Raw genomic sequence first — 14,454 nt, 5'->3', positions numbered from 1 at the left:
TACATTTATTCAATTCCAATCTCTGAGTCAGCTGATAACTTACTGATCCAATTTACCACATTTTCATCCAGATCATTGAGAAACAACTTGTTGCAGTTTGATAAGTTAGCTGACAGAAAACACTCATTTTTGTTATCTAACTGCACAAGTACAAACTGATTAAACAGCATTTTCCAGTCCTCAGTGCAAAACATGCAGACACACAACCAGACATAACACACATACAAACAATACATCTTCAGGACAAATATTCATAGATACAAATAAATAAATAAATGTTGCTTTGTGAATATGAGTGCCTCAGATGATTAGTGTGAGCAATTCCTTTGGTCGTTCAGCAATCTCACTGCCATGGAAAGAAGCTATTCCTCAGCTTGGTGGTGCTGGCTCTAATATTCCTGTATCTCTTTCCCGACAGGAGCAGTAGAAAGATGTGTGCAGCATGGGTTGAATATTTATTTTTCTGCTTCTGTTTCTTAGGATACAGTACAGCCTTCAGCCCACATGTGGTGCTGACCTATAATAAACCTACTCCACTTTCAGTCCATAACATTCCAGGCTCGAGAAGATTGAATCCTAAACAGAATCTGACACATCAGCCAATTGAGTGCTGTATGGGATTCTAATTATGGAGAAGGAGTCCAAAAGAGGATTTTAAGAATTAAATTATTGATAAACATTAGGACCAACTTTGGCTCTGATGGGAAAATATTTTCACTTATTTTAGGACTTCAAAAGAACATGTCACTTTCATTTACAGCACAACCACAGCTCGAGTACCAAGCAAGAGATCCCTGTAGGAGACAGGTGGACCTTGGCCAGAATGAGCTGAGAAATATCCAGAGACCTTGGTCCAGATGTCAGGAGTGATCTCCACCCAGTACAAAATTCAAACTACTGCTGTAACACAAGTGGATTAACTTTAAATATACAAAAACACAAGCACCTTAAGCCAGATTAATGTATGGTAAACAATTTACTATAAGATACCTCGTGGCTTAAAAAAAACATGTTTTCTAAGAACTGGAAAAACACACACTGCCCCAACTTTGAAGGGGAGTAGTGAAAGTTGGGCGAATGTCATTAAAATGCAATGAGAACAAAAATAAATGAGATTAAATGTTAGGATGTGTAAAAATCAGCAGTTGATGGTGAATATCACGCCAGTGGCGTGATTCCATGCTGTCTTTCCAATGCCTCCAATGCTTAAAATGTGATGAGAAAAACTAGTTGAATAAAGGCATCAAGTTTAGCCCAATGCTATTACAGTGTCAGAGACCCGGGTTCAAATCTGGGACTGTCTGCAAGGAGTTTATACATTCTGTTTTTTTTCCATGGGTTTTCCCCAGCTGCTCTGGTATCTTTCCACCCTTCAAAACATATAGGAGCTATAGGTCCATTGGGCAGAATGAGCTCATGGGCCAAAAGAGGCTATTATCGTGCTGTATTTCTAAATTGAAAAAAAATAATTAAAAATTTAAATGGGGAAACAATGAACGCCCTCTGCATTTTTCACATTTGCATTTTTCCTTTTATGTTAATTTTCCGAAGATGTGATTTCACTGAATTATGCCTTTCATTTTCACTTGCTAAGAGTTGTTCCAACTGGAGAAATAGGACATCCCCCAAAGCAACATGTCAACTAACAACTGTCCAAATGACACTGAAGTCCCAAGTACCATCATGAGATTCAGGTTGAGGGACATTGCTGTGAGTCCTTGCATCTAATAACCTGTAAAGAGCAAACACATTCATCGAAAGCAGGTTTTAGTTATTCTCTGTTAAATGCTCCAATAATACATCAGCCACATGCTTACCTGAGTAAGAAAATGGACTCCTCGGAATCCATGCCCAAAGCATTCTTCGGCTGCAGATCAGCAGGATTTTCTGCAAATTAAGAGGGGATAATATATATATTTACGCTGAAACTTTGTGCTTGCACGATGGCGTTGTTTTCATACAGGATTTAATATTTTGAGGAAATAAGTTGAACAAATCACACAGCATGACAGAAAATACTTCTGTGATCTGAAGCAAAAAGAATAATTGGTCAAATGTCCTTCTCAGGACAGTTATTGGTACTTTTGTTCATGTGCAGGAAAATTCTGAACAACAGACCAAGAGAAACATTTCACCGAAATAGCCAGCACAGTGGACCATTAAATTTTAGGAAGATCACATCATAGCCTGAAATCTAAGCCTACTCAAGTCCATGATTCGAACACTTTCCATTCATTGACCAGGGCCAAATCCACTTGCTTGCAGCCCTGTTGTCACATCTGACACTGAGCAAATTTTACCAATTAGATCGGCAAAACAACTTGCAATACACTGATTGCACATGATCACCCTGATTCTTGCCTTCATATTTCTGTGCATCTTGAACTCTGTAATGTCAAAGGGTTGATTCTCCTGCCCTCAAGCTGACAATCATAGAGGACTGAAACAAAATAGAAATCCAACAATTTAAATTTAGTATCTCTGAAAGGAGTCTCTTTAGCTTTTCTTTCTCTTCGTGAAAGGGACACCAGGCAATACTAATGATGACTCTTATTGCAATATTAGATTTTCTGTTTTATTACATGACAATAAAGGAATCTTGAATCTTGTTATCCATCTCACTTCCATAAAGAAAGAGTGGCTGCCATCAAAGCACTCTTTTCATGTGTACTGCATGGCGATGATTTACTCCTGTCATGATTTGCCAAGACAAAATAGTCATCATTCAAATATCATTTTAAGTACCTAAAATGTGTCTGTTCACACCCTCATTCTTCTCAAATCTATCTTAAAAGAAGGGGATCAGTGGTGAATTAATTTTACCTAATTTGAAGGACTTCTGGGGATGGCTCTCCATCTTGCGACTTGATGCTTCCAGGCTTTTAGTTCCTCTGCTCTGTTGCAGCTCACTGGCAGTGACTGAGGAACACATTTTGCTGCTGAAAAACAATCCGAATCAAGATGTGATGCAACAGTAAAACTTATTATCTGGAATTCAAGCAACTGGCAGCATCAAGCAACCAGCAAAACAAAATCGCCGAAAATAAATAGGTTAAAAAATACACAAGTTCAAAATTGGCACACTTTGCCATTAGTTCAGCAATCACACAAGACACAATCTCAAGCAACCAGAAAACTCACTTATCTGGCATCTACCAATCCTCATAAGAGCCGGACACCAGGGGTTTTACTGTATTATCATTTTGGGAGCCAAAATGCAAAATATGCTCCGTTACATGTTGAAAATTAGAATGCTTATGGTGCTATCTACTATTTTTTGGAGAACAGTACATAATAAATTCATAATGTCCACCATTAAAAATCAATCAAATAAAATCACTAATATGAACAGTATGTCACCAAAAATTCTTGCAAGGCTCTTCAGGTATATCGTGGAGAGCATCTGGCTGGTTGCATCACTGTCTGATATGGAGGTGCCAATGAACAGGACAGGAAAAAAACTACCAAGTTGTGGTTGGTGCCATCATGGGCATCAGTCTCCACTCCATCAAGGACATCTACAAGAGATGGTGTCCTAATAAAGCATCCTCTATCCTCAAGGACCTTTACCACCCAAACCATGCCCTCTTCACACTGCTGGTAGGAGGTACAGGAGCCTGAAGTCAAACACCCAGTGGCAGAAGGACAGCTTCTTCCTCTCTGCCATCAGATTTCTGAATGGACAATGAGCCACAGACACTACCCCACTTTTTAAAAAATTTTTTGCACTAACTTATTTATTTTTAAATTTAATTTATAGCAATATTTATAGTGTAATGCTGCCTCAAAAAAAGTTGTGACGTTCATGACAATAAATTCTGATTCTGATTCTAAAAAACTGTTTTTTACAAGGCTGCCTTCATGCCTCTGCTTTTCTTTCTGTATGCCCTCATAAGATGAGCAAACTGTTGGAATAGGTTTCAAGCATTAAACTTAAAATATTGCTGTCATTATCTAAATATGCATCAATGTTCCTGATGCACCTGCAACAAAAGCAGAGGTTGCTAGAAACTCAGGTCAGGTGGCATCTGCACAAAGAGAAACAGGGTTAATGTCTCAGGATGTTATCTTCTTATCCATTCCAATCACCATCTTCATGCCACACAGAAGTAGGCTCTTCCTCCACCACACCTCATGGCAAAATGCCCATCTACACTTACTCAATTCTTGCTCTTGCATTCATACCAGATTTTCCTTCCACCCCCAAACACAAGGGGCAATTTACAGGAACCAAGCCACCAACCAACCAGCGCATCACTGGGAAGATGAAGCACCCAGAGAAATACATCATTACAGTTGTACTGAGTGCACTACAAGAAAGGTATGGGTGTGGTCAAGAGAGGTCACAGGAGAGTCACCTTGAAATTACTTGGATCAGAGCACCTTTGCAATGGGAAGAGATGGGATAGGCTGGGTTTTTATAGCCTGGAGTGAAGGAGGCGGAGATAACCTGATGGAATATATAAAATGAAAGATATAAATAGATTATTTTTCCCATGATAGGGGTATCCAAAAAAAATGCCATAAGAAGGGAATCTAAAGGGTAAGTTTTATTTCTTAAACAGAGTAGTTAATATCTGGAATTCGCTACCAGAGGAGGTAGAAACAGATACAATCACTTCATTCCCCGACTGTTCCCCCTAAATTTCTCCCCTTTCACTCATAACCATAACCATATAACCATTTACGGAGCGGAAACAGGCCATGTTGGCCTTTCGAGTCTGCACCGGTTCACTAGAATAGCTCCACTAGCTCAAACTCCTGCTCTCTGCCAATAACCTGACTCAAAATAATTTATAACTGTGGTCACCTACAATAATTGTTGATTTACTCACATTTTTCTATCATGTTATTAACTTGATATCTAATATCACCAAATGCTCGAAAATCAACTTCACTACAAATTTGGAAGGATCCAGATAAAGGATTGAATCCTTCCATTGTAAGAAATTTATTCAAAGATATTCACCTACATGTATGCTTTACCATTCTGCTATAAATTTTTCAACCTCAGACACATTGGTTGTCTTACTTCTGTTTATGGGACGTTGATCTATGAAAATTAGCTTCCAGATATTCCATTCTACAACAGCAACTATACTTCACTGGCCATACTTTATTATGTGTTTGTGTTGGATTAATATTCTGGCCTATACATTCACCCAAATCAGAAGTGCTGAAACTACATTTTCAATTCCACTTTCAAAACTCAATTCCAATGAAGCATTTCTGAAGCCTTTTTCAGAAGTGAATTAAAATAAATCTCTTAAAAATGAAGTGCCCTGGAATTTGTCACTTTATCACCACATAGGTGTTAGCATAACGCTATAACAGTGCCAGCAAACCAGGGCTTGAGTCTGTAAGTGTGGCTACCTCCAGATGCTCCAATTTCTTCCAATCTTCCAAAAAGTATGAGGTTGGAGGTTAATTATGCATTTTGGGCTGCACGAGTTTGTGGCCGGAAGGGTATGAGCTTTGTCTCTATAATTAAGCATTTAAAATTAAAATTTAAAGTCTCTCTAGAAGCTATTAGTATGTATTTCAACTTCCATTGATAATTAATATAAATTTAATGCCTTCTGAAAATCCAGAATGCTGGATCTATGGGTTCCCTTTTCTCCAATCAATACACATCAATAGAACCAAACAACCATAGAACATAATAGAGCATAGAAACAGGCCCCTTCAGCCCTTCTAGTCTGTGCCAAACCATTTTTTAATGCCCAGTCCCACTGACCTGCGCCCAGTCCATAACCCTCCACACCTCTCCCATCCTTGTGTCTGTCTAAATTCATCTTAAATGTTAAAAATGAGATCACATTCACCACTTCAGCTGACAGCTCGTTCCACACTCCCACCACTCTTTGTGCGATGAAGTTCCCCCTCAAATTCCCCCTAATTTTCCCCTTTCATCCTTAAACCATGTCCTCTGGTTTGAATCTCACCTACCTTCAGTGGAAAAAGCCGACCTACATTTACTCTCTCTATACACCTCATCATTTTAAATACCTTTATCAAATCTCCCCTCATTCTTCTACGCTCCAGAGAATAAAGTCCTAACCTGTTTAACCTTTCCCTGTAACTCAGTTCCTGAAGCCCAGGCAACATCCTAGTAAATCTTCTCTGCATTCTTTCCATCTAATTGATATCTTTCCTGTAGTTAGGTGACAAAACTGCACACAATTTTCCAAATTTGGCCTTACCAATGTCTTATACAAATTTACCATAACATCCCAACACCTATACTCTTACAACTCTATCCACCTGTGACACCACTTTCAGGCAATTATATATCTGTATTCCCAGATCCCTCTGTTCTACTGCACTCCTCAGTAATCCATGTCCTCTGATTTGTATCTCACCTAACCTCAGTGGAAAAAGCCCACTTGCATTTATTCCATCTATACCCATCGTAATTTTGTAAACCTCTATCAAATCTTCCCTCATTCTTCTACGCTCAAGAATAAAATCTTAACCTGTATAATCTTTCTCTGTAACTCAGTTCCTCAAGTCCTAGCAATATCTTAAATTTAAATTTAGACATACAAACATTCAGCATGGTAACAGTCATTTTGGCCCATGAGTCCGTGCTGCCCAATTTACACACAATTAACCTACACCCCAGTATGTTTCGAATGGTGGGAGAAAACTGGAACCCCCGGGGAAAACCCATACAGACACAAGGAGAATGTATAGACTCCTTTCAGACAGTGTGGGATTTTAACCCCAGTCCGATCTTGATTGCTAGCGCTGTAAAGTCATTGCACTAACTGCGACACTAACCATGCTGCCGCAATCTTTTCTACACTCTTGCAATGTTATTGATCTTTCCTATAACTGCATTCAATACTTCCTCACATCCCCTCCAAATCTCTTGTCCCTTACCCAAAACTTATGCCCTCCAATTTTAGGCTTTTCTGTTGGGGGTGCGGGGTTTCCTACCATGTACATTAGGTGAGGTCCTATTCACAAAGAAAACTTCTAGCAGGATCCTTCAACCTCCTTTGCTCCAAAGGATACTACCCTTACAAGCCTCTCCTCGAACCTGAAACATGACATCCCAGGCAACAATCTGGTGATGACACAATACACTGTAGATGCTGTAATCTGGAGCAAAGAGCAAATGGCTGGAAGAACTCAGCAGGTCAAGCAGCATCTGTTGTGGGAAACATTTCAAGGCATCACCTTGCACTAGGTTTGACTGTAAAAAGAAATGAGGGGAGGTATGTGGCAGAGGCTGACAGATGAAAGGTAGAAGCAGGTGAGGTTGGAGATGATGGGTGAATAGAACCAGGTAGAGAAGTGTGTTGGGAGACAGTGATTAGTGGGCTACATGTTGTGATGGATAAGGAAAGAGAGGGAGAGAAAGGACATAGAATCAAAATCAGTATTTATTGTCACAAACATATCACAAAAATCATGTTTGCAGTAGCATCATAGTTTCAAATACTATTATAAATTATTTATAATAAATAGATGCAAAATAATAGAAAGTGAGGTGTGTCTGTGGTTCAACTTTCATTCAGAAATCCAATAGCAGAGGGAAAGAAGCTGTTTCTGTTCCGTTGGGTGTTCGTTTTCAGGTTCCTATACCTTCCTGATGGTAGCTATATGAGGGATGCCATGGGGGTGAGGGTCCTTGAGGATCGAGGTTGATTTCTTAATCCTAAATTGAATGAAGATTGATGCCCATGATGGTAATAACCGAGTTCACAATTTTTCCTGTCTTGTGTGTTGCCACCTCCATACCAGCCAGAATGCTCTCCACGGTATGCATGCAGATATTTGCAAAACTTTGGTGACATACCAAATCTCCTCAAACTCCTAACAAAATATAGCTGCTGGTGTACCTTCTTCATCATTGCATCGACATGGAAGCCCCAGGAAAAAACTTCAGAGATTTGGCGGCATGGTGGCGTAACAATTAGTGAAACGCCTTCACAGACCCAGCAATCGAGACCAGACCGGGGTTTGAGTCCTGCACTGTCTGTAAGGAGTTTGAACATTCTCCCCATGTCTGTATGGGTGTTCTCCAGGAGCTCCGGTTTCCTTCTACCGTTCAAGATGTGCCAGAGGTATAGGTTAATGGGGTGTAAATAGGGCAGCATGGACTTTTGGGCTGAAATGGCCTGTTACCGTGCTTTATGTCTAAATTTAAAATGTTCACACCCAGGAATTTTAATTCTTAACCTCTTCCACTGGTGACACCCCAATGAGCACTGGTTTGTGTACTCCTGATTTCCATCTTCTGAATCATTTCCTTAGTTTTGCTAACATTAAGTGCAAGATTGTTGCTGTGACATCACTCAACCAGCTGATCTATCTCACTCCTATACGCTACCTCATTGCCGTCTGTGATTCTGCCAACGACTGTGGTGTCATCGGCAAATTTGCAAAGTCATAGGTTTAGAATGATTAGAATAGTGGGTTAAACCTGCATCCTTGAAGTGCATCTGTGTTGATTGTCAGTGGGGAGGAGACATTGTTTCCAATTTGTACTGACTGTGGATCCAGTTACAGGAAGATGGGAGAGTGGATGGGGGCGGGGAAAGATGATATATGCCACATGTATAATTTCTTTTGAAATAATTTAGAACTGAATGTAATGTAATTATTGTGGTTTAAAAAATTATAAAGTATTCAAAAAAGAATCAGTTCCAGAGGCCCAGGGTTTGAAGCTCATTGACCAGGAGTGAGGGCACAATGATGTTGAAAACTAAGCTGTAGTTGATGAAAAGGAGCTTGATGTGTGTGTTGCTGTTGTCTCGGTGATCCAGGGCTGAGTGGAGAGTCAGTGAGATAGCATCTGCTGTGGAGCAATTGTGGAGGTAGGCAAATTACAGAGTGTCCAGATCTTTACTTAGGTAACAAGTTCATTCTGGCCATGACCATCATCTCAAAGCATTTCATCACTGTAGATCGGGTGATATTTGGCAATAGTCATCAAGGCAGCTCTACTCTGCTCTTGTGCACCAGTATGATTGATGACCTTTTGAAAAAGGTAGGAACCTCTACTGCAGCAATGAAAGATTGAAAATGTCTGTAAACACTCCAGCTGGTTGGTTAGTGATGATTTTCAGTACCCTGCCAGGTATACTATCAGGGCCTGATGCCTTGCGGGGGTCCACCCTCTTGAAGGTGTTCTGACTGGCCTCAGAGACAGATATCACAGGGTTGCCAACTTTTGCATGGATTCTCATAGGTACCGTTGAATTCTCCTTTTTAAAGTGAGCATTAAAGGTGTTCAGCTCATCAGGCAGTGAAGCATCACTGCCACTTAGGATGTTCAGCTTTGCCTTTACAATGCCTGCAATCCCTGCCAAAGCTGGCAAGTATCTGACTGTGTCTAGCTTCTCTTGAAATTACTTCTGCTGCTGAGAAAGCTTTTCATAGGTAATACCTGGACTACCTGTACAGGTCTGGATCACTGGTCTTCAATGCCATTGATCTCCTCTCAGCAGTTTTCAAATCTTTTGATTCATCCACAGCTTCTGGCTGGTCTGTGAGGAAATGGGGAATTAAAATGCTCTTACTATTCCCACACCAAACTATCTAGTCTCAGTCTTCTTCATGGCCAGAGTGAGGCCAAACATAAACTCAAAGAACAGCACCTCATATCCTTCCTGGGTAGTCTACAACTCAAATGGTACTAAAACTGATTTTTTTCATTTCAGGAAACTCACTCCCTGACTTCATTTTTCTGTCCTTCTGATCCTCCCAGGATCTACATGCAAATCACCTACACACTATAGTCATCAGGTCTCCATCTCCTTCCCCAAATGGTCCCACCTGCACATTATCCCCCCATTATCTGGCTCCTCATCATCTTCCTCACATCAGATGCCAACATCTGCAACCTCGCATCTACTTATCACCTTCCAGCCTCTGACTCTACTTCCATCCTGCTGTCCTTCCCTGCTCCATCTACCTATCATCTCCTTCCTCACCTCATTCCACCAACCCTTGACAGCCCTGACCTCACCCCTCCCTCTCCATCCTGATGTACTGGCTGTACTATCTTCTTTGCTTTAACAGATGCCACACAATATACTGTGTTCACTCAGCAGTTTTATCCTGCTTAAAATCTTCTACGGTCTCATCCTTTCTAATACTGTGGCTACCAAAATTGCATACTTAAGTTACAGCTCAACAGCATTTCTATTATGTGCACCCACTGTTCTACCTGAGGCACAGTGGCTCAAGAGATCATAAACTTTTCTCATATCCTGCAAGGCAGAGCCAAAAATGTAATGCCTGGATGCATCCAACAACTTAAGGAGCTCCATACCTTCCAGAATAAAGGAATACAACTGATCAATGTGACTAAAGCATGCACTCTGTGCAGCAGCTTACCAAGGTCTCTCTGGCAGAAGCCTGCAGCCTCTTGCCACTAACCACACCTCCTTAAATTCCCCTCCAAGCCCAAAAATGCCTTAATTTGAAAACACATCATTCCAAGGTACTAAGGGAAGCATGACCCCTTTTTCTAGGGGCAAAAATCAAAAAAGCTCCAAATTTACTACAGGCTCATAAATCACTGGGAGATTATGTTTTTCCCCTGAATTTTATAAAGAATTTAAAGATATTACCTCATTTTATGAGGGTACTGATTCAGGCTGAAGAATCCCAATCCCTCCTGAATTATTTCTCAATGGAAATTATTACATTGATACTTAAAAAGAATGAAGACCCACTTGAATCAGTGTCTTTTAGACCAATTTCATTATTGCATGAAGATTACAAAATAATTGCTTATTAGCTAATGGATTATCTCAATATTTACCAAAATTAATTAAATCCAATCAAACTGGATTTATCAAGAATAGACAATCATCAGACAATATTTTCAGATTGCTAACCACATTATATTTAACTGACAAAAGTGGACCCAAGTGTGGCAGTAGCTTAAGACACTGAAAAAGCTTTTGACCAAGTTGAATGGGATTTCCTATTCAAGATAATGGAGAAAATTGGATTTGGTCCAACATTCATAAATTGGATAAAAACTCTATCATCGAGTTAAAGCCAAAATAATAACTAATAGACAAATTTCATCAACCTTTTCATTATATAGATGCACTTGAGAAGGTTTCCCGCTTTCTTCACCTCTATTTGTTTTGGTAATAGAGCCATTAGCTGAGCTTATCAGATTGGATCCAGACATAAAGGAGTTTAAAATGGACCAGGAAGAATATAAAATTAATCTATTTGCAGTTGATATTCTATTTGGCTGACCTGGCCTGTTCCTTGGTTAGGCTTAAGATTGTATTAGATAATAATAGTACAGTTTCTGGTTATAAAGTAAATTGGAACAAAAGTGTAATTTTACCTTTAGCTAACATAGACTATACTCATACATGAACATCGCAATCACTTTAATTGGGTTAAAACAGAAATGAAATATTGAAGGATCAAATTTAATAGTAATTTAAAGGATTTATATGAACTTAATTATCTCTCCTTGCTGCAGAAAATTGAGGACCTACATAAATGGATGAATCTGCCTATCACATTGTTGGGCAAAGTCAATTGTATTAAAATGAAAATAATGCCAAGACTTCAATATTTTTTTCCCCCCAATCACTATCTCTCCCATTACTTACTAATTAAAAAAAAATTAAATGGACATGTTCATTTATTTTTATGGTCAGGCAAGATATCTAGAATCTCCATGGAAAAAGTGACCTGGGATTATAAATGGAGAGGGTTAAAACTATCAGATTTTAAGAAATATTATTTAGCTGAACAGACTGGATTTGTTGCTTTCCCCCTTTTTTTTTAAAAAAAAACCAATCAGATGACCATTGCTTCCTGGGTTATAATTGGTTTGTATGTAGTAAGAGAAGAGATGCCAGAAGAATTTGTATATAAATGGGACTCTAAATTAATCAGTAAAAAGCAAACAATCCTCTATTAAGGCATGAGATTGGACTGTGAATCAAGGAACATTTCTAAACTTACACACACATTACATACACACGTGCTTAGAATTAGAAGTTAGTTAAGTCAATTGTGATAAGTTAAAGTGTGATTCTGTTTTCATGTTTAAACATAATTAAAAGCAACTTTTATTTAAGTAACCATTTGTCTTGATGAAAATCTATTGCTGCTGGGTTTTGGGGTCCTCTGGGATTGTAGCTATATTTGTACCGAGATCGAAATTAACTGTGTCTTTGACAGAACCCAGACTGAGCTTCTATGCACAATTTCTGCCCAGTAAATGCCACATAACACCATTGATTATCCCTTCTTTTACTTTAGTGACATTTCACAATACACTGATGGGAAGATTACAAACCAGGTTGGATTTGTCCTGCCTTCTGCAGACAGAATATGCTGGGCAATTTTCTATATCATTACCTGGTAGAGCAAAGAATGCAATGTAGCAGATTGTGATCAAGCACATTTCTGTTGCTGGTCATAGCTTGCAATGCCTCATGGATGCCCAGCCCAGAGTTGTGAGATCGGTTTTAGAGTCTATCCCATTCAGCATAGTAGTACCACGTGGCATGATGAAAATTATCACCTGGTCTCAGAGAATCAGGAAGGAAAATAACTCAAGGACACTTAAAGGCCTCACCAGGAAAGAATATCAAAAAAGAAACATGCCTCGATTAAAAGAAAAAAAGCTCACCTTCATAGTTTAAGAGCCGAACTCAACATGAAGCAAACAGATTTTATGCACAAAACCTGGATAGTGGTTTATTTGCCAGTGTGACAGGACCCACATCAAATCAAATTTGTAGTTGTTATTCATGTTTAGAAACTTCCAGAATCAATTTTTAAGCAGAAACCACTTAATCTTCCTGTTCCCTTGATTAGCCCAGTTATTTAACTCACTGACATTAGGTTATAAAAATGAAGATGTAGAAAAGTAATCACTGAATTATCAAATGATTATAAAAACCATCTTCATAACATACTTTCTTGAATCTTTAAATAATGCGGCCGCAGCTGGTTCTACTGCATGGCTGCAGACAAAAATTACTCTAAATCAGCCTACCCTGAAGCTCTCTTTAATGGAAGTCAATTGAGATATTGTTCAGACTTCATTATCAATGTTGTTATAGTCTTGACATAATTACAAGAGTCATAGGCCCATCATTAATTATGCTTCAGAAAGAAATTGATTCACATACACATCCTTGAATCCATTGTTTCTGTGAGATCACAGTTGGCACAAGAATGCCTTTCAAGCCCACAAATGTATGAACTCAACTATGCAAATAACAAATTACATCACTCCAACTGTTCAGCCTGGTTTCTGACCACACATTAATTGTACTCCAGCCAATTCTGTGTGCAGAATTGTAAAGTGAGCAGAATTGTGAACTGAGCGCTATCAATTCTCCTCTAAGCTCCAATGAAAGCTAAACAAAGCCTGTACAGTAAGTACACAGGCGTCGCTGGAGGAATTCAGCAGGCCTGCTGCACTTCTCCAGCAGTTTTTCATATTTCAACTACAATTATTGTTATAGAGCAAATTATTCAGACTGGAGAATGATAATGGCAAGGTGGCGGTTACAGAGCACCTGAAACCTTCCAAAACATTTTTAACTCATGGAACTTGGGAACGAAGAGACAAAGATAATTTCAATATTCACGTGTGTTGTCCAACCAAGCCTTTTGTAAGCGAATTCATGCATCTAATTGTGTCTTTTAACTTAGAACTGCTTTCAACAGGACCACTCATAAGCTAGGACATGCTCTCGACCTAGTTCAGTTGTCCATTTTATTAATTAACAACCCGGTATTAATTGATAACTGTGTGTCAGACCATACAGCAGTCGCTTTCGACCTATCCCTGCCTTTCTCCCCAAATAAATCTAGTCTTCCTGTATGTTACTTCCACTACATTAACTCACATTCCGCAAACAGGTTCTCAGAGCCCTTATAGCAGCACCAAGTACTTTCACTATGGAGGTACCCCCTCCCCACCTCAACATGGAGGAACTTTTGCACCCCTATTTAATCAACCTGTTCATCTACCCTGAACACTGTAGCCCCACTCAAGGAGTAAAAACCTAAGCTCAAGACTGCACCTTGGCTCAATAATACCACCAAAGCCCTGAGGAGGGAGTCCAGGATAACTGAACATAAGTGGAAGCAAGACAAACTACAAATTTCCCTCGAAATTCTGAAAAACAACCTGCACATTCAAGAAGCCATAAAAGCCAAAAGAACAAAATATTTTGCCAACCTAATTTTCAACAACCCCAAAATCCCAAGGTCTTGTTCAATAACATCAACTCAATCATTGGTCCCGTACCTAACACCAAATCTGATGCTTCCCTTACCAAATGAATAGAATCTTTTAAATTCTTCACAAAGTCAAGAACATCAGAACAAACAATCCCCCCTCCACCCACAATCTAACTGTACCACCGCCCTGTTCATCCAACCTGCACTGTTTCAGTCCAATCACACTACCCACCCTTAGAAAGATTGTGTCCA

At 39.3% G+C, this 14,454-nt stretch overlaps 1 protein-coding gene across 13 annotated transcripts in view; it reads right to left on the bottom strand.

The window, feature by feature from the left end:
• ulk4 (unc-51 like kinase 4) overlaps window positions 1-14,454 on the bottom strand; it is a 655,266-nt gene that overhangs the window by 601,409 nt on the left and 39,403 nt on the right. For all 13 annotated transcript variants that reach the window (XR_011348088.1, XM_069908808.1, XM_069908860.1 and 10 more), the window contains exons 10-11: window positions 2,824-2,939; window positions 1,818-1,887 (exon numbers count right to left, since the gene is read on the bottom strand). Coding sequence is in view for 12 of the 13 variants with exons in the window: in XM_069908808.1 (XP_069764909.1) it covers window positions 1,818-1,887; window positions 2,824-2,939 (186 nt within the window). In the remaining variant the exon portion in view is untranslated. The remainder of the gene's footprint in view (window positions 1-1,817; window positions 1,888-2,823; window positions 2,940-14,454) is intronic.

This window comes from Narcine bancroftii, chromosome 1, assembly GCF_036971445.1.
Source record: "Narcine bancroftii isolate sNarBan1 chromosome 1, sNarBan1.hap1, whole genome shotgun sequence".
Taxonomy (NCBI): domain Eukaryota; kingdom Metazoa; phylum Chordata; class Chondrichthyes; order Torpediniformes; family Narcinidae; genus Narcine; species Narcine bancroftii.
Note: the sequence above shows the minus strand (reverse complement) of the source record. Positions and strands in the feature narration are given on the sequence as shown.